We start from the raw sequence: 22,057 nt of genomic DNA, 5'->3' as shown, positions 1-22,057 counted from the left end.
CCTGCCTTAGCACCCCGCTGCGCTGCTGACCGGGAGCCGCCCGAGGTAAGCCCGCACCCCAATCCCCTCCTAAACCTGGATCCCCTTCCTGCAGCCCAAACCCCTCATCCCCGGCCCCATCCCAGAGCCTGCACCCCCAGCCCAGAGCCCTGACCCCCTCCAGTACCCTAATCCCCTGCCCCAGCCCAGAGCCCCCTCCCACACCCTGAACCACTCATTCTCAGCCCCACCTCCCAGCTTTCAGCCCCACACCTCAACGCTCTGCCCCAGCCCTGAGCCCCTCCCACACCCCAAACCCCTCATCCCCAGCTCCGTTGGGTCGTGGGCATCAACAATTTTCTTCAACTGGGTCACCAGAAAAAAGTTTGAAAACCACTGATAGTCCACTCTCCTGCACTGAGGCAGAACTAAGTATTATGTAGACTAGAAGTTCTCAGACTGTGGTCCGTGGATGAGCCCCATTCAGGTGGTCCACAGACAGTTCCCTCGCAGGTGTGGGCCTGGGCAGCCACACATGACAGAACGAAGGGCCACCCGCCTAATTAGTGGAACCGTGCAGGTATGGCTCCACTAATTAGGTGCCTGGACCCTGGAGAAGATGCACATGTAAGGTGAAGTGGTGACCTTGGGGGGAATATTGGGTAGGTGGAAGGGGGCAGTAGGGTGAGAAGAGGGGCTGGGGGAATTTGGGATGTGCAGGGCTACAGTGGCCAGAGAAAGAGGCGACTTTCCCCAGCTCCAGGGCTGTGGATGCTGGGGAGAAACAGCCCTCCTTCCCAACCCCAGCTTGGGGGCTGCCATGGCGGGAGAGACCCCCCCCTCCTTCCAAGCCCCAGCTCGGGGGCTGCTGCGGTGTGAGAGAGAGGGCACATCCATCGCATTAGAAAGGTAAGACTACTGATATTAAAATATGAGTTGTGTGTTTTTATTTGTAGAACAAAAAAAAATTATTATTTTTTTTATAATGCGCTTTTATCCAAAGTGCTTTACAATAGTTAGCGAATGGTACAAACGACATTTGGAGAGATCATTACATGATCCACCAAGACCCTCAGCAATTTTCAATTGGTCCATGAAAAAAAAAGTTTGAGAACCACTGATCTAGACCATCCCTGTTTGTCTAATCTATTCTTAAAAACCTCCAGTGATGGAAATTCCAGAACCTCCCTAGGTAATTTGCTTAACTATCCTTACAATTTACAATTTAACCCTCTGACATCTTGTCCTGTGCTCAGTGGTTAAGGAGAACAATTTATCACCTTCCTCTTATAACAACCTTTTCCATACTTGAAGATTGTTCAGTCTTCTCTTCTCCAAACTAAAGAAGCCCAGTTTTTTCAAACTTTCCCTGTAGGTCATGTTTTCTGGACCTTTAATATTTTGTTGAGGACAGAAAACGAAAATGACTAAAGGTAGAAAATGACCTTGCATGGGTTTTCCTCAACAGGCTCATCTCTCATCTAGTGGATTTGGTGCGTCCAGCGTCACAGTTGGGCTTTCATGCTGGCTGTGGCACCAAGGACATGATTTTTGCAGGCCAACAAACACAAGAGAAGGCTCATGAACACAACAGAGTACATGGTGTTTGCTGACCTGCCCACGGCCTTTGATATGGTGAATCGTGAGAGCCTATGGAAACGTCTTCATAAATCTGGCTACCCAGAGAAGATGATTCCTGTCATCTGCTCATTTCACGATAGCATGATGGCCAGGGTGATGGAGTGTGGTGACTCATCAGAAGCCTTCCCCTTCACCAAGGGCACCAAACAAGGATGCGTAATGGCTCCAGTTCTCTTTGCCATTGTCTTTCCAGCCATGCTCATTTGCATCCCAGGACTTTGACAGAGGCGCACACATCGGTTCAGATTGGATGGGGCTCTAGTCAGTCTACAGCGACTCAGGGCCTGTGCCAGGGAAATCAAACAGCTATTAAAAGAACTCCTGTGTGCTGTTGATTATGCCCTCATTGCACACACACACAAGGATATTCAGCTTATCATGGGGCACTTTGCCTAGGCCTCAAAATGCTTCAGTTCCACACTCAGCCTGACAGAGACGCAGGGCACGTCCCAGCCAGCCCCAGACCACCGGCTCACAAGCACCTGAACCCATCATCACAGCTGACAACACATCCCTCAACTTGGGTGGGAAATCCTGCTGCCTGCCTAGCACATTCCCAGCAATGCCGCACTGGATGGTGAGATCACTCAGTGCCTGGCACAGGACAGCTTGGCACTTGACAGGCTCACCCACGGGTTCTGAAGGGAGCGTGGAGTCTGCCTCAGAACCAAGATAAACAATCTGCCATGCTATTGTACTCACCTCACCCTATGGCTGTGAGACACAGACGCTTTTCCAGCACCACATCAAACAGCAGGAGAGCTCCCACGCTCACTGCCCAAGATCTATCTGCAGAATCAAGTGGCAGGACAGGATCCCCAACACTGAAATCCTTGACAGGTGCCAAATCCCTGGCATCGACAGCATGCTCATCAGGGCTCAACTTCGCTGGGTCGGACACATGGTCCGCACGGAGGTTTCCTGTATGCTGAAAGCAGTGCTCTCCAGCCAGCTGAGCACAGGAACCCGCTCTGAGGGTTGACCCATTCTCAGATATAAAGAAACCTTGAAATCCAACTCAAAGCATGCACGATAGACATTAAAACCTGGGAATTTGTTGCACTGGACAGACTCAGATGGAGAGGTCAGTGCCGTGAGGCCATGTCCACTTTTAAGGAATGGCATGTGAACTTTCTTGCAGGAAAAGAGAGCATGTCATAAGGTCAATGCCTCAAACCTACCCACCAACAATGACTACATTTGCAAGACAGACAGACACATTTGCAAATCCAGGATCAGATTCGCTTTCCATAAAAACAAATAAACGCAGAACTTGAGTCAACACAAGCGGAATATTCATCCAATGAAGTGATGGGAGACTCCAGCAATCATTTTTGTTGCTCTCCTCTGGACTTTCTCCAATTTATCCACATCTTTCCTGAAATGTGGTGCCCAGAACTGGACACAGCGCTCCAGTTGAGGCTTTATCAGTGCTGAGGAGAATGGAAGAATTACTTCTCGTGTCTTGCTTATGATACTCTTGCTAATACAGCCCAGAATGATGTTCACTTTTTTTGCAACAGAATTATATTGTTGACTCATATTTAACTTGTGATCCACTACGACCCCAGATCTCTTTCTGCAATACTCCTTCCTAGGTAGTCATTTCCCATTTTGTATGTGTGCAACTGATTGTTCCATCCTAAGTGGAGTATTTTGCATTTGTCTGTATTGAATTTCACCCCATTTATTTTAGATCATTTCCCCAGTTTGCCCAAGATCATTTTGAATTTTAATCCTATCCCGCAAAGCACTTGTAACGCCTCCCAGCGTGGTGTATTAAAATAATGGGCTTTTAGAGATTTTGGCATGTAATCTCCTAGGATTTATTTTTTTAAGAAACACATTTTCTATTATGTACAACTGTACCAGCACCCTTTGGCAGGATTTGACTCCTGAGTTTTCAGCATGTCAGCACACATTGCTACCACACAAGCCACAAGACTAACTATAGCAGCTACTAGCAGGAGAAGGCTATTATCCCAGAAGGGGAGGGACTGCTACCAGATGCTGTCTCCAGTGGGAAGCCCTGCTGTCTCTCACTCCCACAGTGCAAGCTGTGTGTGGGGGTGGGTGGAGAGGTTCCTCCTCTGTGTGGTGGCTCCAGAGAAGGCCAGGTGTTGAGTCTGATGGGTGGAAGCCTAGCTGGGATCTTTTCCCCTCCCTCTGGCATCTCCCAGGTGTGTTTCCCATACAGTGTCTTCAGCTGCTTTGGCATCAGAATGTTCCTGTTCAGTTATTACTTTAGCAGGATAACAAAATGCCCCCGAGGAATACAAGGAAGGGAAGGGAAATGATGTTTAGTACTTTATAGCTCAGCAAAAGCCAAAGGGAATATTAGGGGATAAAGAAAAGGCATTTGCTTTGCCCCTGACAAAGGCCTGCTGTAAACAATGGAAGTGGGAAAGTTTTGCAAAAGAAAGATTTCAAGAATCCTGTATAACGGCAAGTGTTAAGCAACCTAAATGTAGGGGGTCTCTCAGCTCCTCCAATGATATCATAGAATCATAGAAGATTAGGGTTGGCCGAGAACCTCAGGAGGTCAACTAGTCCAATCCCCTGCTCAAAGCAGGACCAACACCAACTAAATCATCCCAGCCAGGGCTTTGTCAAACCGGGCCTTAAAAACCTCTAAGGATCGAGATTCCACCACTTCCCTAGGGAACCCATTCCAGTGCTTCACCACCTCCTAGTGAAAAAGATTTTCCTAATATCCAACCTAAACCTCCCCCACTACAACTTGAGACCATTACTCCTTGTTCTGTCATCTGCCACCACTGAGAACAGCCGAGCTCCATCCTCTTTGGAACCCCGCTTCAAGTAGTTGAAGGCTGCTATCAAATCCCCCCTCACACATCTCTTCTGCAGACTAAACAAGTCCAGTTCCCTCAGCCTCTCCTCATAAGTCACATGCCCCAGCTGCCTGATCACTTTCATTGCCCTCCGCTGGAGTCTCTCCAAGCTTCCACATCCTTTCTGTAGTTGGGGGACCTAAACTGGACGCAATACTCCAGATGTGGCCTCACCAGTGCCGAATACAGGGGAATAATCACTTCCCACAATCTGCTGGCAATGCTCCTACTAATGCAGCCCAATATGCCATTGGCCTTCTTGGCAACAAGGGCACACTGCTGACTCGTATCCAACTTTTCGTATATTGGTCCACTGATATTACTCATGCAAGCACAGGAAGGGTCTGCAAGTGGGTCAAGTGGACCACAGTGTGCAGTGTGTGCATGGGTAACCGTACAAAGCGAGCCAAGCCCTTAGCTCAAGGTGCCTATGTTCAGAGATCTCAGGTTCAATCCCAGCAGCAATCTGGGGTATCATTTTAATGCAGATTATTATTTGTTCTTTGTGGTACTGTAACGCCTAATAGTTCATGATTAATGATATAAAGAGAGAGGCATAAACAAAAGGGGCAGTGTTAAGGTTAAGCTTTTGGCATTTCCTGACTACACCACATTTGATTTCCTCACCTCAATGCTGCTTTCCCACAGAATCTGTTTGGGTTTGTATTTAGTACAGTGAACGTTCATTACGTGCACAAACGCACCAGATTATTCACTGCCATTGTTCTTTAGCTCTCACCCACATAACCAGGCTGTGTGCTCCTCCCAGCACCAACTCCAGTCCACTGGCTGGGAAGGAAGGAAGAAAGGCCAGGGCCTTGCGGGTACAGGGCTGGAGAGAGGAGCATGTGGCTGCAAAGGGGAGCACGGTGCAGGGTTGGGGCGGGGGCACATGGCTGCAGATGAACATGGTGTGCTGGGCTGGAGTCGTTTCTCTGACTCCCCTGGCCCACCTCAACCCCGGAAGGGAGCCCTGGCAGGGCATTTGAGGGCCTACCATGCTCTTTGCGGATCAGATGTTGATCTAGTACAGGAACAAGTACACGGAACACCTTGAGTACATGCTCCAGCCTTTCCCGGTATTCTGTGGCATCTCTACTCTCCTTAAGCAGGGCTACTAACTGCACCTTGGCCTGGATTGCAGGTGTCTTAGTGAATTCCAGCAGCATATCATTCCAGTGAGCTCACCAGCGAGTTGCCAGCCCAGTTACACTGGGGAGCAGCCATGCCACCCCGGGAGCCCAGACAGACCTGTGTGCGCTGGTGCCAGGAGGGAAGTGGATAAGGAGGAATCTTTCAAAGATTCAACCTTTGGAATCTGCTTCCCTGGAGAAGGGAGAGCGAGTAAATCAGGAAATCATCATCACCCAATGCCTACACGCTGATCCTGAGTGGGGCAGGTGCTGAAAGCTGAAGCTGGCTCAGCTGGCTAGAATCCTCTGCAGCATGCAGCTCTCCTGCCCCGTCCACATATGTGGGAAGCTTAGTGCTCACAACTCAAAGAAAGAGCTGTTGAGACCCATCTCAGAAGCTAATCACACATAGGCTTCGTGAGCACAGCTGGGCCCTGAGCAGCAGATTCTGATCCTCGTTTTCCCCTTGTCTGGGGGGGGTTTGGAGATTTGGCCCATCCTCCCGAACAGGCACCAGTGCCATGGCAGCTCCTGTGAGCATGGAGTGTGGGTTCACAGACACACAAACTTTAAGGTCAGAAGGGACTATCATGGTCATCTAGTCTGACCTCCTGCACGTTACAGGAGCCAGAACCTCACTCACCCACAGCTGCAATAGGCCCAGAACCGCTGTCTGAGTTACTGAAGTCCTAAAATCATGATTTAAAGATATCAAGTTACAGAGAATCCACCATTAACTCTAGTTCAAACTAGCAAATGACCCATGCCCCACGCTGTAGAGGAAGGCAGAAACATCCCAGGGTCTCAGTCAATCTGATCTGGGGCAAAATTCCTTCCCGTCCCCAAATATGGTGATCAGTTAGATGCTGAACATGGGGACAAGACTCACCAGCCAGACACCTGGGGAAGAATTCTCTGTAGTAACTCAGAGCCCTCCCCATGTAGTGTCTCATCACTAGCCATTCAAAATATTTGCTAATAGCAGTCATGGATGGGCCATATGCCATTGTCAGCAATCTCATCATACCATCCCGTCCATAAATTTATCAAGCTCAGTCTTAAACAAATTAGATTTTTTGCTATTCCCACTATTCCCCCTTAGAAAGCTGTTCCAGAACTTCACTCTTTGAGGTATCTACCTTCATCTAATTTCAAGCCTACGCTTGTTGATAGTCAGTTTATGTGCATTTGTTCTCATGCCAACATTTGCCCTGAACTTAAATAACTCCCCCACCCACCCCCAGTGTTTATCCCTCTGATATATTTATTGAGAGCAGTAGTATCTCCCCTCAGCCTTCATTCTGTTACACTAAACAAGCCAAACTCCCTAAGTCTCCTCTCGTAAGGTAAGTTTTCCGTTCCTCTCATCAGTCTAGTAGCCCTTCTCTGCATGTGTTCCAGTTTGAATTCATCCTTCTTAAACAGAGGAGACCAGAATCACACACACTATTCCAGATGAGGTCTCACCAGTGCCTTGTATAATGGCAGGAACATTTCCCTGTCTCTACTGGATATGCCTCATCTGGTGTATCCTAGAATTGTATCAGCCTTTTGCATCATACTGGCGGCTCGTAGTCATCCTGTGATCAACCAAAACACTGAGATCTTTCTCCTCCTCTGTCACTCCCAACTGATACATCCCAAGATTATAGCAAAAATTCTTATGGTTTAGTCCCTAAGTGCATGACTTTGCACTATTACATTTTATCCAATTTCTATTACTCCAGTTTTCAAGGTAAATCAAATCTTCTTGTATGATATTCCGGTCCTCCTCTGTATTGGCAATACCTCCCAACTTTGTGTCGTGCAAATTTTATTAGCTCACACCCAATTTTTGAGTCAAGGTCATTAATGAAAATGTTAATAATTTTAGTCCCAAGACTGATGCCTGAGGAATACCACTAGTAACCTCCCTCCAGTCTGGCCTTTCACCATGACCTGTTGTAATCTCTCCTTTAACCAGTTCTTTCCCCAACTTTCAATTCTCATATTAATCCTCATCTTCTCCAATTTAAGTAATACTTGTCCATGTGGAACTGTATCAAATGCTTTACTGAAATCCAGGTATATTAGATCTACCTAATTTCCTTTGTCTTGAAAATTAGTTATCTTCTCAAAGAGATCAGGTTGTTCTGGCACCTTTTGTAAAATCATATTGTTTTACCCCAATTACCATTTACCTCTATGTCCTTATCTTCTTCTTCTCAAATTTATTCTAAGATCTTGCATACAACTGAGGTCAAACGAACAGGCCTGTAGTTTCCTGGATCACTTTCCCCCTTTTCTTAGATACAGTTACATTATTTGCAATTCTCCAATCATACGGCATGACCCCCGAGTTTACGGATTCATTAAAAATCCTTGCTATTGGACTTGCAATTTCTTGAGCCAGTTCCCTTAATATTCTTGGATGGAGATTATCTGTGTCCCTCAATTTGGTCTCATTAAACTGCTAGAGTTTGGCTTCTACCTCTGATGTGGTAATTTCTACTTCCATATCCTAGTTCCCATTAACCACCCTGCCACTATTCCTATGCTCTTCATTACCCTTATTAAAAACTGAGGCAAAGTATTTGTTTAGGTGTTGGGCCATGCCTAGATTTTCTTTAATCTCCACTCCATCCTCAGTGCTGAGCCGTCCCACTTTGTCTTTCCTTGTTTTCGTTTTATTTATATGGCTAAAGAGCCTTTTACTATTGGTTTTAATTTCTTTTGCAAGGTCCAACTCAGTTTGGCTTTTGGCAGTTCCATGTGTCTCCGTTTGTGCTTGCTTGGCTTCTTAGAGGCCCTGGCTCTGCTGGGAGTTTGGCCTTTCTCCAGTGCAGGTGCTTGGCATTCAAAAGGGCTGCCACTCCCTCTGTGTCCTCAACCCACCCCTGCTTGGCAGCACAAAGGATCTGGAGCTGGATGGCTGTGAACAGGCAAGATTGCATGTGCAAAGTGCACACCGTTCGCACCTGGCTGGGGCCAGCCCTCCAGCTGTGCTGGCAAAAGGCCAGCCTGCAGCAATGAGCGGCTGAGCAGAGCGTCCCAGCAGCTCAAACACCTGGGTGCCCAGCTTGGATCTGGGCCCTGGGCGCACACGCTTAACTGATAATATAAGAAAGGGCTCTGGAAGGAGCTGCATCCAGCTTCTTCTTGGGCTGGGGGAGGAAGCAATGAGGAAATAATGTACCTCCCCTACATTCCCCCAAATAAACCATGCACACTGTCATGCACTCATGTGTAAATGAGCAGAAACCCCACTGAAGCCAATGGAGTTGTGTGAGACTAAAATCAGGCCTCCCCAGCATTGCAGCTCTAGCGATGTTTGTCTTAAAGTTTGAGCTCCATGACTACAGGAGACTTTCAGCTTCCATCTAAAAGATACGTAAGTTTCCAGCTCTCCTGGTTACAGAGAAAAACCTGGATTTGTGCTGGAAATGGCCCACCTTGATTATCATCCCCATTGTAAGGAGAGTGATCACTTTAGATAAGCCATTACCAGCAGGAGAGTGGGATGGGGGGAGAGAAAACCTTTTGTAGTGATAAACACCCATTTTTTCATGGTCTGTGTGTATACATCTTCTGTATTTTCCACGGTATGCATCCGATGAAGTGAGCTGTAGCTCACGAAAGCTTATGCTCAAATAAATTGGTTAGTCTCTAAGGTGCCACAAGTCCTCCTTTTCTTTTTTAGAGAAAAGCTTGAAAACTTGACCCAATGTGACCTAGTGGCTCCAGAACCAGAAAGCAAATAGACCCCAAATGTATTCATTTTTAAGTCAATCTCCTCATTTTGGGAGCCTGATTTTTGAATGGCTGCATTTGGATGCCACAGGAAGCCAGACTGTTATTTGGGGTTACATGCAGCGTTGCTGTAGTCATGTTGTTTCCTGCATATTAAAGGGATAAGGCAGGTGAGGTAGTTTATTTTATTTGGGGTTATGTTACTCAGGGCTTATCTACACTTGAAATGCTACAGAGAAACAGCTGCACTGGTGTAGCACTTCAGTATAGACACTACCTATCCTATCTCCCATCAGCGTAGGTAATCCACATCCCAGGAAGGTAGTAGTTAGGTTGACGGAAGAATTCTTCCATCGACCTAGTGCTGCCTATGCTGGGGTCAGGTCTGCTCAACTATGCCGCTCAGTGTAGACCAGGCCTCACAGACACTTCTCATTTGTGCAGCCAAAATAATGAGATCAAAACTTCCCAAGAGCTCCCTCAAAACTGAAATATGCATTTAGCCACATTAATGTGTTCCGGCCCTAGAAAGCATTACGTAATCAGTCATGTGACCTTATAAAAATACAATCCCAGATGAGAGAGGCATCGAAGCTGAACAATTTGAATCCAGATCTGGGTTCCACCACCCGCAAAGGCTTGGGGGCATTCAGGTCTGGGGGTTAGTTTACCCCATGTTAAAAATATGGGCTTGTTTACACGATATGGCTCTGGGGCCAGGTTTCAAACATGCCCAAAGCTCAGGGGTGTTTCCTTTGGGCTGATCTGGAATACAGACACAAATGCCTGGCAGCATCACCACTGGACCTGGGCAGTGCTCTGATCTGAGGTATAAACAGACAGCTTACAAATTCCACATGCTGTTAAACAAATGTAGGATCGTTCCATCAGCAATTCAAAGTGGAGGGAGCAGATATTGTGTAGGGGGCTCTGATGGGCAGAACCAGTAACAGAGACAAAGGGAAAAATTATGCTGAATATCAAGAAAACTTCCTAACACTGCAGTGCACTAGGTGGAACAGTCTGCCTGACGGAAGTCATGGAAACTCCATTGTTTGGGCTATTTAAAACTAGGTTGGACAGTGTCATGAGGAATATGCTCCAGAAATCAATCCTGCCCTGGTCTCTGGAGGCATGGATCTCTGCCTAAAGGACTTTTCAGTCTCTAGTTCTAAGATTCTGAGAAAATGCTGAGAGAGAAAACAATTAATTTTAGATTTCAGACAACAAAAAATATCACAAGGGATTATTCTTATAATAATAATTTATAATGAGCATCTATATAATAAGAATATTGAGCTCTTACAGAGCACTTTCATTGGCAGGTCCCAGTATAAAGAGTCTTTCATCTCAAAAGATGCTACGGCACATTACAAACTACGCTCGTCCAGCTGCAGTGAAATGCAGCCACCTGCAGCATGGCCAGGCCTTTCGGCTAAGGGTGCTGAGCCAGCCTCATGGGTACAGGGAAAAGGCAAACAATGGATTTAATGGTTACAACGCAGTGGACGGAGTCCCCCTTGGTGTGCCAGAGGTTGGTCCTGGCAGGTACCACCAGGATTGGAGATCTCCTGGACTACAACTGGGGGTACTGCATGGATCCTGGGGTGGGGGATTGGCCAGCACATGGGGCTATCCACCCCTCGTACCCCACAGCACATACTCCAGGAGGTGAGGGCAGCTTTATCATCTGCCTCTCGGGCCTTCCTTGAGCGGGTCCTGCAGGAGGGTGCTCCCTGCCCACCCCTCAGCCCTGATCCTCCTGATCTCGTCATTGGGCCCCCACCCCACAAGCCCCAGCTGCTCCTTCTACATAACCCGATCTGGCTGCGTGACTTGCAGCTGGTCCATTTCCAAACTGTGCCAAGGGAACAGCTGTGTGCACTCATGCTCCACGCCTTTCATTTCCTCACCCTCATGTCCCGCCCCGACACCACGTGGTGGGACATGCTACCGTCTGTGGAGGTGAGGAACCCTGGTGGGCCAGCCTGTACTCCACCTTGATCCCATGGCCCTCTGGGGATATTAGTTGGCCGCTCCTTCACGGAGCCATGAGCATGGGAGTGTACTTGGCGCAGTTCACCCCATTCCCTGACACCTGCTCCTTCTGTGGCATGAGGAGACCATGGCACACATCTATCTTGAGTGTGCCAGGCTACAGCCCCTTTTCTGACTCCTTCAGAACCTTCGCCTTAGATTCTGGCTGCACTTTTCCACACACTTCCTGATTTATACCCACTCCCCCATCCACGGCCCCATGAAGTCGTGAGACCTCCTCCTGGCACTGGCCAAGGTGGCCATCCACCATACCAGCAGGAAGTTGTTGGATGGGGAGGTGCTCTGCGACTGTGGGGCCTATTTCTGCTCCTCCCTTAGATCCCGTATCCTGGCAGAGTTCCTCCATTGGGTCCTTGGGCGCTTTCGAGGAGCAGTGGGCACTGTCTGGGGTTTGCTGCTCGGTGACCCCCTCTGGCTCCCTGCGTTTGACCCTATAACCCTCACTCCTGTTCCTGCTTTGTCATTTGCTGTCCCCCGACTTTATTTGAACCTTGGGTCTAGTGACTCCTCCCCTTAGGCTGGGGGAGGGGCCTCCTGATGTGGGCGGGCACTCCCGGGAATTCCCAGCGGATCCTTCGTGTCTCATGGGCCAAGCCCCGTGGCCAGCCTGCCCTGCCTGGGGATTGCCACTGCACCTGTCACGTGCCCCGCTCCTAAACATGGACTCATTATTACTGCCCCCAGATACCCGCCACCTGACCCCTCCCCCCCATTGGACAGGCCCCCAGGTACCCACCACCTGACCCCTCCCCCCAGTGGGTTGGGAGGGGCTTGGTGGGGGAAGGGCGGGGGCTCTCGGGTGTGGGCGGGGCTTGGTGGGGGAGGGCGGGGCTCTGTGGGCAATCGCGGGGCGCTCGGTGCAGGGAAGGCGGGGCTTGTGGGGGCGGGGCTATGTGTTCGGCGGGAAACATGGCTTTTCAGTGAGTGGGCGGAGCTTTGAGGCTATGGGCGGAGCTTTAAGGCAGCGGGCAGGGTTGGTGTGTGGGCGGGGTCTGTGCGGCTCGGGGGTCCTGTGAGGGGCGTGACTCTGTAGGACGTGGGCGGGAGACTATGGGGCGGGGCACGGGGCGGGGCCGTAGCGCAAGGGCGTGGCGGTGGCTGTGGCCTCGCGCTGACTGGCTCTGAAACTCTGTTGCCCTGGGTTACTCACAGATGCAGCCGCTGGCCTGACGTTATTGGTGGGCGGAAACCCTTTGCGCGCGAGGCTTGTCTGCCCCGCCTCGTTAGCAGGCTTCCGATCGGGCCAATGGGAAGGCGCGATGGGCGGGGCCTGTGCCGCGTCCTTCCAATGAGAAGGGGGCGGTCGGTTCGGCCACGGTACAATGGGCGGGAATAGCTCGCACCTTCTTGTCCCGTGAGCCCGCCCGGGGGCGGGGCAGTTCTGGGTGGGGGCAGGAGGTTGGCGCGAAGGAAGGGGGATGGGGCAGGTTGGGGCAGTTCTGTGAGGGGAGGGGACGGGACGGGACGGGACGGGCCAGGAGGTTGGCGTGGGGCGGTTGTGGGGGGAGGGACAGGAGGTTGGCATGGGGGGATGGGGCGGTTGTGTGGGGGAGCAGGAGGTTGGCGTGGGGCGGTTGTGTGGGGGGAGAGACAGGAGGTTGGCGTGGGGGGTGGGGTGGCTGTGTTGGGGGAGGGGCAGGAGGTTGGTGTGGGGGGTGGGGCAGTTGTGTGGGGGGGGAAGGAGCAAGAGGTTGGCTTGGGGGGTGGGGCGGTTGTAGGGGGGAAGGGGCAGGAGGTTGGCGTCGGGGATGGGGCGGTTGTGTGGGGGCGATGAAGGGGCAGGAGGTTGGCGTGGGGTGGTTGTGGGGGGGGAGGGGCAGGAGGTTGGCATGGGGGGATGGGGCGGTTGTTTGGGGGAGGGGCAGGAGGTTGGAGCGGGGGGGTGGGGCGGTTGTGCGGGGGGGGAGGGGCAGGAGGTTGGAGCGGGGGTGGGGCGGGTCGCTGGTGGAGGCGGGAGTCCCCCGCAGGGCGCCCCGCCCCGGCGCTGGCCCAGGGGAGGGGCCGAGGGGCGGGGCCAGGCCCGCCGCTGGCCCCGCCCCCCGGAGGTGCGGCGGCTGCGGTGGCGGGCGCTGCGGTGCGGTGGCGGCGCGGGGCAGGGCGCAGAGGACAGGGGCAGCCGCCGGCTCAGCATGGGTCCGTCCGGCCCCGTCCCGGGAGAGAGGCGGCGCCAGCCCAGGGCGGCGGCCGCGGGGGAGGCGCAGCGCGGAGCGGGGGCCCGCGGCGCCGGCAGGTGCTAGGTGCGGGGCGTGTGCCGCCGAGCCGCGCTGCCTGGCCGCTCTCGGCTCGCCTGCGCTGGCCGCCACTTCTGCCCAGTCGGCGAAGCAGGCGGCGGGATCCGCCAGTTCCGGGCCGGGAGCCGGCCGCTGCCAGGTGCGTGCGGCCGGAGCATGCCCGCCTGGGCTCCGCCGCCCTGCCGCCCACCTGCCGGGGAGCGGGCCGCCCAGCCGTGAGGAGCCGGCCGCCGCGCCCTGCCCTCGCCGCCTCTCTGTGCCCAGGGCAGGCGGGCGCCGGGCTCAGCGCGCAGGCTGCCCTGTTACTTGCCCCGCTGGCCGCTGGGATCCCCGGACTTGCCCGCAGCCTTCCCGTTGCCCGTCCGGCAGGGCTCCGCTGCCGCTCGCCGCCCGGGCTCCGGAGCATCTGTTGCTGACTGAACAGCCTCCCTCGCTCCCCAGCCTGGCCCCGATGGATGCAGCCGCCCTCGCCAGCCCCCGCCCGCCATGCGCCTCTGGCTGAGCCCCCCGGCACTGGGGCCGTTCCGTGCGGGGGAGCTCCGCGCCCCTCCCTGCCTCGGGAGCCCCCATCGTGCAGCCCCCCATCTGAGCTCTCGCGTTACACTGCTGCGGGCTGCCATGGGGCTGGGACCAGCTGCCTCCTAGGTGCCGGCGCTTGGCTTCGGACTGCTGTGCGTCCTCTCCCCGCTGCCGGGGCCTCTTCTCCCCGCCCCGCTGCACTCCAGGGTCGGCCCGGGGGCTGGCGTCCTCCCCCGCCCCTGCCTCTCCCGTGAGCGCTCGCCCCGGTCGGCTCCCCGCCGTCTCTCCCTCTCCCCGGCCGTGCGGAACCCTGCCGTGACTCCGCGGGGGAGGCGGAGCGGGGGGAACATGGAAGAGAAGCGGCAGGCGCATCAGGTTGAAATCGACCCGGATTTTGAACCCCAGAGCCGGCCCCGTTCCTGCACCTGGCCGCTGCCTCACCCCGACTTCCCCGGGGAGGAGGAGGACGGAGGCGCGGCGGCAGCCGGTGGCTCCCGAGCTCCCGCGGCCGGCGCAGCGGCAGAGGGCTCGGAGAACACGGGAGCCGTGGCGGATCGCAAAGCCGCTTCGGCGCTGCCTTCGCTGGGGGCGGATGTTGGACAGCTCCGCAAGGCGAAGAACTCGCGGCGCAATGCCTGGGGCAACCTGTCCTACGCGGACCTCATCACCAAGGCCATCGAGAGCTCCCCGGAGAAGCGGCTCACCTTGTCCCAGATCTACGACTGGATGGTCAGATACGTCCCCTACTTTAAGGATAAAGGAGACAGCAACAGCTCTGCCGGCTGGAAGGTACGTACAGCCCCCGCCTGGGGCCAGAGCGGTGCCCGCGCCTCCTTGCCCGCAGGCGCCAGCCAAGTTTAATTTAAATCCCTGTGTGCTACCAGAGAGGCTGCGTTGAATTAATCTGTGTGGTCAGGGGCTGCGCTTGCAGCTGCCCGTTTCCAAGCGGGGAGCGGACAAGTTTCTCTCTCTGTACCATCAGAAATACCTGCTAGGTCCCTGCTTGTGAGCGGAGTTTCATTAAGGCGATGCATGTGGTCAGAGGCTGGGGCCATATCAGTGCATGTGTGGTTAGGGGACGGGCAGCTTGATCTATTTGATCAGAGCTCTGGTTTTACCTAGAGCTGGGCTGGGAGAGATTTCCCATCCACATTTGTGCATCTGCATACAGGGGAGCAGCAAGTTTTCCCAGCTTCTCTAGGGTGGGGAGAGAGAAGAGGTTCCTGTTGCCTTGTGTGTGTTAGCAGGGAGATCCCTACCGGGCTAACTTGTCTACAGCAGCTCCCGTTCACCTGTTCACCCATTTTGAATGGCCCTCCCCCTTCCTGAAAGCTGGCCGAGGGATCATTCTCGCATTGAGTTCTTGCTGCCGCTGTGTTATAACTGCCCATGCACCTGCCCACCTGGAAAGGACCCTGGGCAGCAGAAGCAGGGAGGTGCTTGTGTGTTCATGACTCTGTCTCCTGTTGGTGTTAATTGAAACCTGATTCAGATGAATGACACCAGAGACTTGCCCCTTCCCTCCCTTTTTTCCATGTGGTTATGTTATACATCTTTGTTCTTGGGTTGCATTTTAGAGGAAGGAGTCTGAGAACAAGAGGTCTGGGGGAGAGGGGAGAAATCCATATCTACTTTATCGCATGAGAAGTGACTGGCTCACCTCTTTCAGATGCTGGCCGGGCTAGTGGCCAGCAGAGCTGGAGTCAGACATGTGACAGCGGTCTTGGCTCCCGGTCTGTCAGGATAAAAATTGGTGCTGTGCTATAAGCCGTCTTTGCCTGCCACACGTGAGCATTGGAGCATTATTAATTACAGTGCTGCCAATCCCCAGCACTATGGTGCGAGTGAGTATGGGGAGGTTACATGGACGATTGGGATTTGCCCAGCAGCATAATGTGCTTCTGTTGTGTGGTCAGTAAAGTGAGATTAGGGGAGTCCCGTCCTACAGTTGGAGAGCTAAATTTGCCTGGTTTGCCCAGAGAGATGTCGCCTTGCTAATTGTCTGATGGCAGTGAGGCAGACGGCTCTCCACAGACAGGTGAGCTCCAGAGAAATGGCTTTGTGAGGCTCCTTTCGCTGTACATGTGTGAGTCTTGGGCAGATCAGGATTTAACTCTTGCAGCGCGGTGAGGGGAAAGTAGGCACAGAGGTCTTTCCCCTCGGAAGGTGTTGTGCTTCCCTCCCCTCATGTGCGCGCACACAGCCCTCTGCTCTCTGGATTTGGTTTCACTGGCAGGCTGTTGCCTTTGGTTTGTTAAATATTTCTGTCAGCAACCATCGATTCCCCTCTTACTGTGTTTTCCCGTGGAGCTGTTACACGGGCACTCCTGGAGCCAAGTGGTGGGGGAGAGGCTGTGCTGAGCTCAGTCGCACCTGCCAGCGGAGGCGTTGTCTCTGTCACAGCACCCTGCCCAGTCGGAAAGGGCACTTTTACAAAATGACTGCCACTTGGAGACGCACCTCATGTTAGCAACACTTGGCAGAGCGGAGCGATTGCCTTGTGTCTAGATGGTGTCCGTAAACTAGGAGGTGGTTTCCCTTAACCCCTCCCCTAAACCCTGTCGCCTCCAGTGTGATTAGTGGGTAACAAGCAGTGTGTTCATTAATACGAGGGCTGCTGTGGGATATGAGCCAAACTCTGTCCTGGCATTAGCGAACCCAGCTCCCATTGGGGTCAGGAGGAGCTGTGCCCATTTCTGTCCGTGCTGAGCCTACCCCCGCTTCTCTCTAATGACTTGGAGGCTGGGCTGCTCCATCCCCAGGGGATGTCCCTGGCTGCTATGAGACCTTTGTGAAGAACTAACTCCAGCAGCACAGGTGTGCAGATAGTATGGTGGTCACTTGTATTAGCAAAGTCCCTGAGGTCCCCACCGAGAACATGCCCCATTGTGCTAAGGGTTGTGTAGATGGGCTCTGCCCCAGAGAGCTTATGCTTTACGTAGCCATGACAGACAAAAGGAGAATTGTTATCCCCACTCTCCAGAGAGAGGCAGTGACTTGCTCACGCTGACGCACGGAGTGTTTAGCAGAGCCCGGAATCAAACTTAGATCTCCTGAGTCCCAGTCCAGTGCTTTAACCTCAGGGCCATCCTCATGGAGAAGGAGCCTAAATAGAACAGAGGAGAATGAGACCATTTTACAGACACGTGCCCAGTAGAAGCTTCCACTGTAAAGAAGAAAATTGTAGCTGAATTAGTATGTGGGGCACTCTGACCAAAGAACACATGAAATCAGCGCTTAGGGACTGGTGGCAGACACACCCACTGAAGTATCAAGGGACTGGGAAGGGCCAGAGACAGCACAAGGTGGCTGGGAAAATGTGTCCCACACTAGAAAGGTGTCTGAGTGGTAGTCATTTAGAGAACCACAAAATTCCATCACTGGAGGTTGTGAGTGCTGGGCTTCCTTGGGGAACTGAAATGTTATTGGGTGCTCTTAGGCAGCTGACACGTTCCACCCCAGAGGTGGTTGCATTTCAGTAGTGGGTAAAGAGATTCCCTTCCTATCCCTTGTCAGCTCTCTGGGATGTTGTGTTATTTAATGAGTGTAAAAAATGCTGTATGATCTCCAGATATACAGGCTCCTGGAAGGATAAAGGATTCTTGTTATTGCTGTGGTGGGAGGGGAGAAGGGGGCTTGGGGAGGGTGGGATCAGTGGTGAGGGGTGGGCAAGTTTGCAAACTATGACCTCACTAGAAGGAGACTGAGAGGGTTGAGGATTCAGATGAGCACAGTGGAAGAGCCTTGGCAAGGGCACTCACAAACCACCAGGGTGGAGCCGGTACTAGGGCTGGGCTTGCAATCGTGCAGTCGGGATGAGCAACAGCTTTGGCCTTGCAGCAGTAAGGGCTTGAATGTGGCTGTTGCTTTTGCAGCCCAGCCTTGGACAGGGTGAGTGCTAAGGGGTTTCCTGTCTGGACAGCAGGTGTGTCAGAATTGGGACAATCCTCAGCATTCCCTCCAGTGCACCTTGTTGTCTATATGTCACGGCCTCGCTGCAGCCCACGGCTAAGAGACCAGACAACTTCATAGCATGATGGGCTGGTGCTGCTCGGAAGCATCCACTAGGGAGCACTTGTGCATGATGCAGCTTGCGCTGCTGCTTCTGTTCCCCACCCAGAGACTGGAGAGCATCTCCTTATCTGCCCTTTGGGGCAGGGAGGGTCTCTCACCTACCTTCTGGAAAGGGCCACGTACCCTCACAGCACCGTGTGCACCTTAGTAGCAGCATGTGGAGCCCGGGAGCAAAGATTGTGTTGGGTAGCTGCCAGCCCTGAGGGGGATTGCTGATTTCATCAAGTGTTTTGCATGAAAGGGGCTTCATCTGGAGCACCGCCTCCTTGTGGGACCATGTTCTCCCTGGGGAATGACACCCTGAGACAGGCATGCAAGCTGGGAAAGAGTGACTCACCTGGCCAGATGTGGCTGCTGGCCCTCCCCCCACACTGCTCCCCGTTTGAGGTGGATGCTATGGCCACAGAGATGATTGGAGGGGGGGATAACCCAGGCAAGGAGCCAGTGGAACCCAGAATGCTGCAGCGAAGCTGGGAGCATGGTTGGAGCCAGGATGGGGTCTAGAGCCCCAGCACCTGCCTTGAGGGAGAAGAGAGGATCGTGCACTTGGAAAGGAGAAGTTCTGCTGGGGCCTCTCCCAGCTCTGCTCCGAGGAGCATAGGGCATGCCTGCAGGAGTGTGGACTCCTGCTCGGGACACTGCTGCTGCAGCTGGGGAAGGAGGCAGGAACAAAGGATCTGTCAGGTGCTCAGCCATTATTGGACATTAGTAGGCATTTTGTCTGGGCAAACCTATCCGCCCTGCTTGGCCAAGGAATCCCAGGCAGCCGGGTGCCTTCCATGACCCAGAGGATTTGGTAAAGAGATTGGGGGGTGAGTGCAATTTGCTTCCGGGGCCTTGGCCAGAGGGGACCTGTCCCCGTGGATGGCAGGTGGTTCCCGCACTCGCTGATGGCGAGCGGCGATTCTGTGCCTCTTGCCTGGGCTGAGAGCAGAAGGGTTTGTCTGCAGTGTGGCACAGCTGCAGTTAGTAACGACTCATCTCCTGCAGCCTCCCGATGACATTCAGACCGTGTCTGACACCTCCCACACAAGAACAGCTGTCGGCAAGCTGCCTGCCCAGTTCCCAGTGTTGCACACTTAGCGGGAAGGCCCCATAGTGAGCGTGAATGCAGCAGAGCACCTCTGTGCGGGTCCTGACAGCAGCATTCCCTGGGGCAGATGGCCCTTGTGAATTCGGGAAGAGAAGGGTTTCCAATACCCCCGAGCCAGGAGCCCTGTGTGGGTACATGGCTCTCTCCCTGTCTGTATCGGGGCACTCTGGACCCACATTCCCTGCCTGTGTTTGCTGTTGGGGGGGCCTGTAGCAGCCCCTGCGGGCTTTGGATTGATGTGCTAAGTACCCCTTTGGTCTCCCTGTCCTTCGCGTGGTGTTTTCTGAACCTCTGTCCTGTGCTCCCCCGCTGATCCCTGTGTGCATCAGAGGGGACCGCTTTCTCCTTTTCTCCAGCAGCCAAAGAAGCAAGGCTGCCATGGAGCTAAGCCAGGCCGTTGGGCTTTCTTGGCTGGGATCAACGAGTCCTGCGTGTTCAGCAGCAGCCACAACTGAACTGGGGGTAGGGGGTGTGTTGGTGTGCCATCCCTATGAAGTGCTAGTGTGCCAAGGCTTTAATGCCAGACCTGCTGTCTCACTTGCAGCACCCCACGTAGCGCAGCAGGGAGCCTGGCCTGGCCCCGTGCTCTGAGCTGGCACGGCGTTTCTCTCCTCAGCCTTCTCCCTGAAATAAAGACAGGTTCTGCCCTTTTAATCTGTGGATGTGAGCGGGGGCTGGGAGGGAGCTGCTGAAAGGCCGAAGTACACACCACGCAGTGACAGCCTCTGTCTGCGCCCTGCTTTCTAAGCCTTGCCCCGCACACTGTCCTGTCTGTTCCCTATCCCCGGCCTGCAGTACAGCTGCCTTCCTCCCCAACCTGCCCCAGCAGAACCAAGCCTGGCTCCCTGGGAATGCCCTCCCCTCGATGCACAGCCCCCTCACCTGGCACCAGTGCTGGCAGCGGGTGTAACTGGAGTAGGGGGCAGACAAGCTTGTAGTAATGAGCTGCTCATTGCAGAGCCTGCGGAGGCTGCTCTTCTCCTCCTGCCCCAAGCCTGGGAGAGGCATCCTGGCTTTAAAGCGTTTCATTACTGATAGGAGTGTTGGACGGGGGTCTTGGATAACAGGGCTTTGCCTTTAATTAGCTCCCTGTGCAAGTGTCATGCTCCCAGTGCATTGCCCTGTGCGAGGGTGAGGCTGATGTGCAAAGGGGTAGCTCTAGCCTCATTTCCTGGGTGACTTGCCCCAGGCTACGCAGTGCTAGAACTGGGAGCCAAATCCTGACTCCTGACCACCTCTGCCCACTGGACACCGCCCCCCCCATCCAGAGCCAGGAATAGAAGTGCATGGCTTCTGCTCTAACCGCTAGATCGGGCTTCCTCTCAGAGCCAAAAACCGAACCAGGAGCTCCTACTTTAACCCCTTTTGGAGCTAGCAACAGAGCACAGCAGACCTGATTCCTACTCTGCTCTCATCACTAGACATGCAGCATTTCTCCTCCCCACAACCACACACAGCCATGCCTGGTGCTCAGCAGAGCTATTGTTCGGAAGGGGGCTCTCCAGGATTTGAATACGTCTTTCAGGGCCAACCTACTGCGTATGGCGACTAAAGGGAAGGTGGGTATCTTTGGGAATCTCTCCTGCACACACACTGCTCCTTGGTTGGCCCTGGGCATTCTTTGGCTAGGGTGACCAGATGTCCTGATTTTATAGGGACAGTCCTGATTTTGGGGTCTCTTTCTTATATAGGCTCCTATTAACGCCCCCCCCCCATCCCATGTCCTGATTTTTCACGCTTGCTGTCTGGTCACCCTATCTTTAGCATTCACAGCCGTTTCCTCCTGCCCCATACCTGGACCTGACACATGGCTGTGCACAGCCTTCCCCAGCGCAGGGTGATCGTTTCCGTGTCCTTGGGGGAAGGCTGAGTGGGCTTTGCCCCTGCAGTGAGAGAATGCAAGCACAGTGCACGGGGATCTGAGTTTGGCTGGTCTATCTGGGAGCCTGCAGGGGAGATGACAGGCTGCTCAGGAGCAGTGTTCTGCCCCTACCCGAGCCTCAGGGTGGGAACAGCTGCTGGAGCAGCCGAATAATGAGAGCACATTTCCCCTCCCCTCCTGGAGCCCCTTTCATCCAGTGAAAAGAAAAGGAGGACTTGTGGCACTTTAGAGACGAACCAATTTATTTTTGTGAATCTTTTTGTGAATACAGACTAACACGGCTGCTACTCTGAAACCTTCATTCAGTGGGCTCACATCATTTTGCAATCATTAACATCCCCTCCAATGGAGTGGGTGGCAGTAGCCCTGCCTTACACTTGGGGAAACCGAGGCACGGTGTTTAAATGACATGCCCACAGTCAAAGTTTGGAATGGGACAGAGGAGTCTTGGCTCCTGGTCTCCATTGTATTCAGACCTTTAGGCTGTGCTGCTTCCAGTGGCTAAAGGGGAGCTCTGCTCTGGGGCACGTCCTGGGGACCCCCAGCGTGCAGTGTGAGTGGCAGCACACCCTCTGTTCTGTTATGCCAGGCACGTGTGCTGGAAACCGCTGCTTTTTCCCGGGGCCGGGCAGCCAGTGCCTGTGACTGACAGTTCTGCTTAATTAGGGAGTTGTTATTTTATCAATTCCAAAGCGCTTGAAGTTTTCTGCTCCAGCTCACGCTTTCCACTTGTTAATGGGAAACCAACACCCTCCGTCAAAAGGCAGCAGGTCTGATGCATTCTAAGGCTCTGCCTGCTCCGGTTTGACGTCCAAAATAGAACACTCAAGCAATCAGCTGGTGGATGGCTGCTTGATGTAGCTCTG

General features: G+C 53.5%; 1 protein-coding gene across 1 annotated transcript in view; it reads left to right on the top strand.

Annotated features, from left to right (window-relative positions):
* The first annotated feature begins 14,078 nt into the window (after positions 1–14,078).
* The window catches only part of FOXO6 (forkhead box O6), a 93,439-nt gene continuing 85,460 nt past the window's right edge, over positions 14,079–22,057 (top strand). The window contains 2 exon segments of the mRNA XM_077837977.1: positions 14,079–14,315; positions 14,317–14,931. Coding sequence (XP_077694103.1) covers positions 14,079–14,315; positions 14,317–14,931 — 852 coding nt within the window.

Source organism: Eretmochelys imbricata, chromosome 19 (genome assembly GCF_965152235.1).
Source record: "Eretmochelys imbricata isolate rEreImb1 chromosome 19, rEreImb1.hap1, whole genome shotgun sequence".
NCBI classification, from domain to species: Eukaryota; Metazoa; Chordata; order Testudines; family Cheloniidae; genus Eretmochelys; species Eretmochelys imbricata.
Note: the sequence above shows the minus strand (reverse complement) of the source record. Positions and strands in the feature narration are given on the sequence as shown.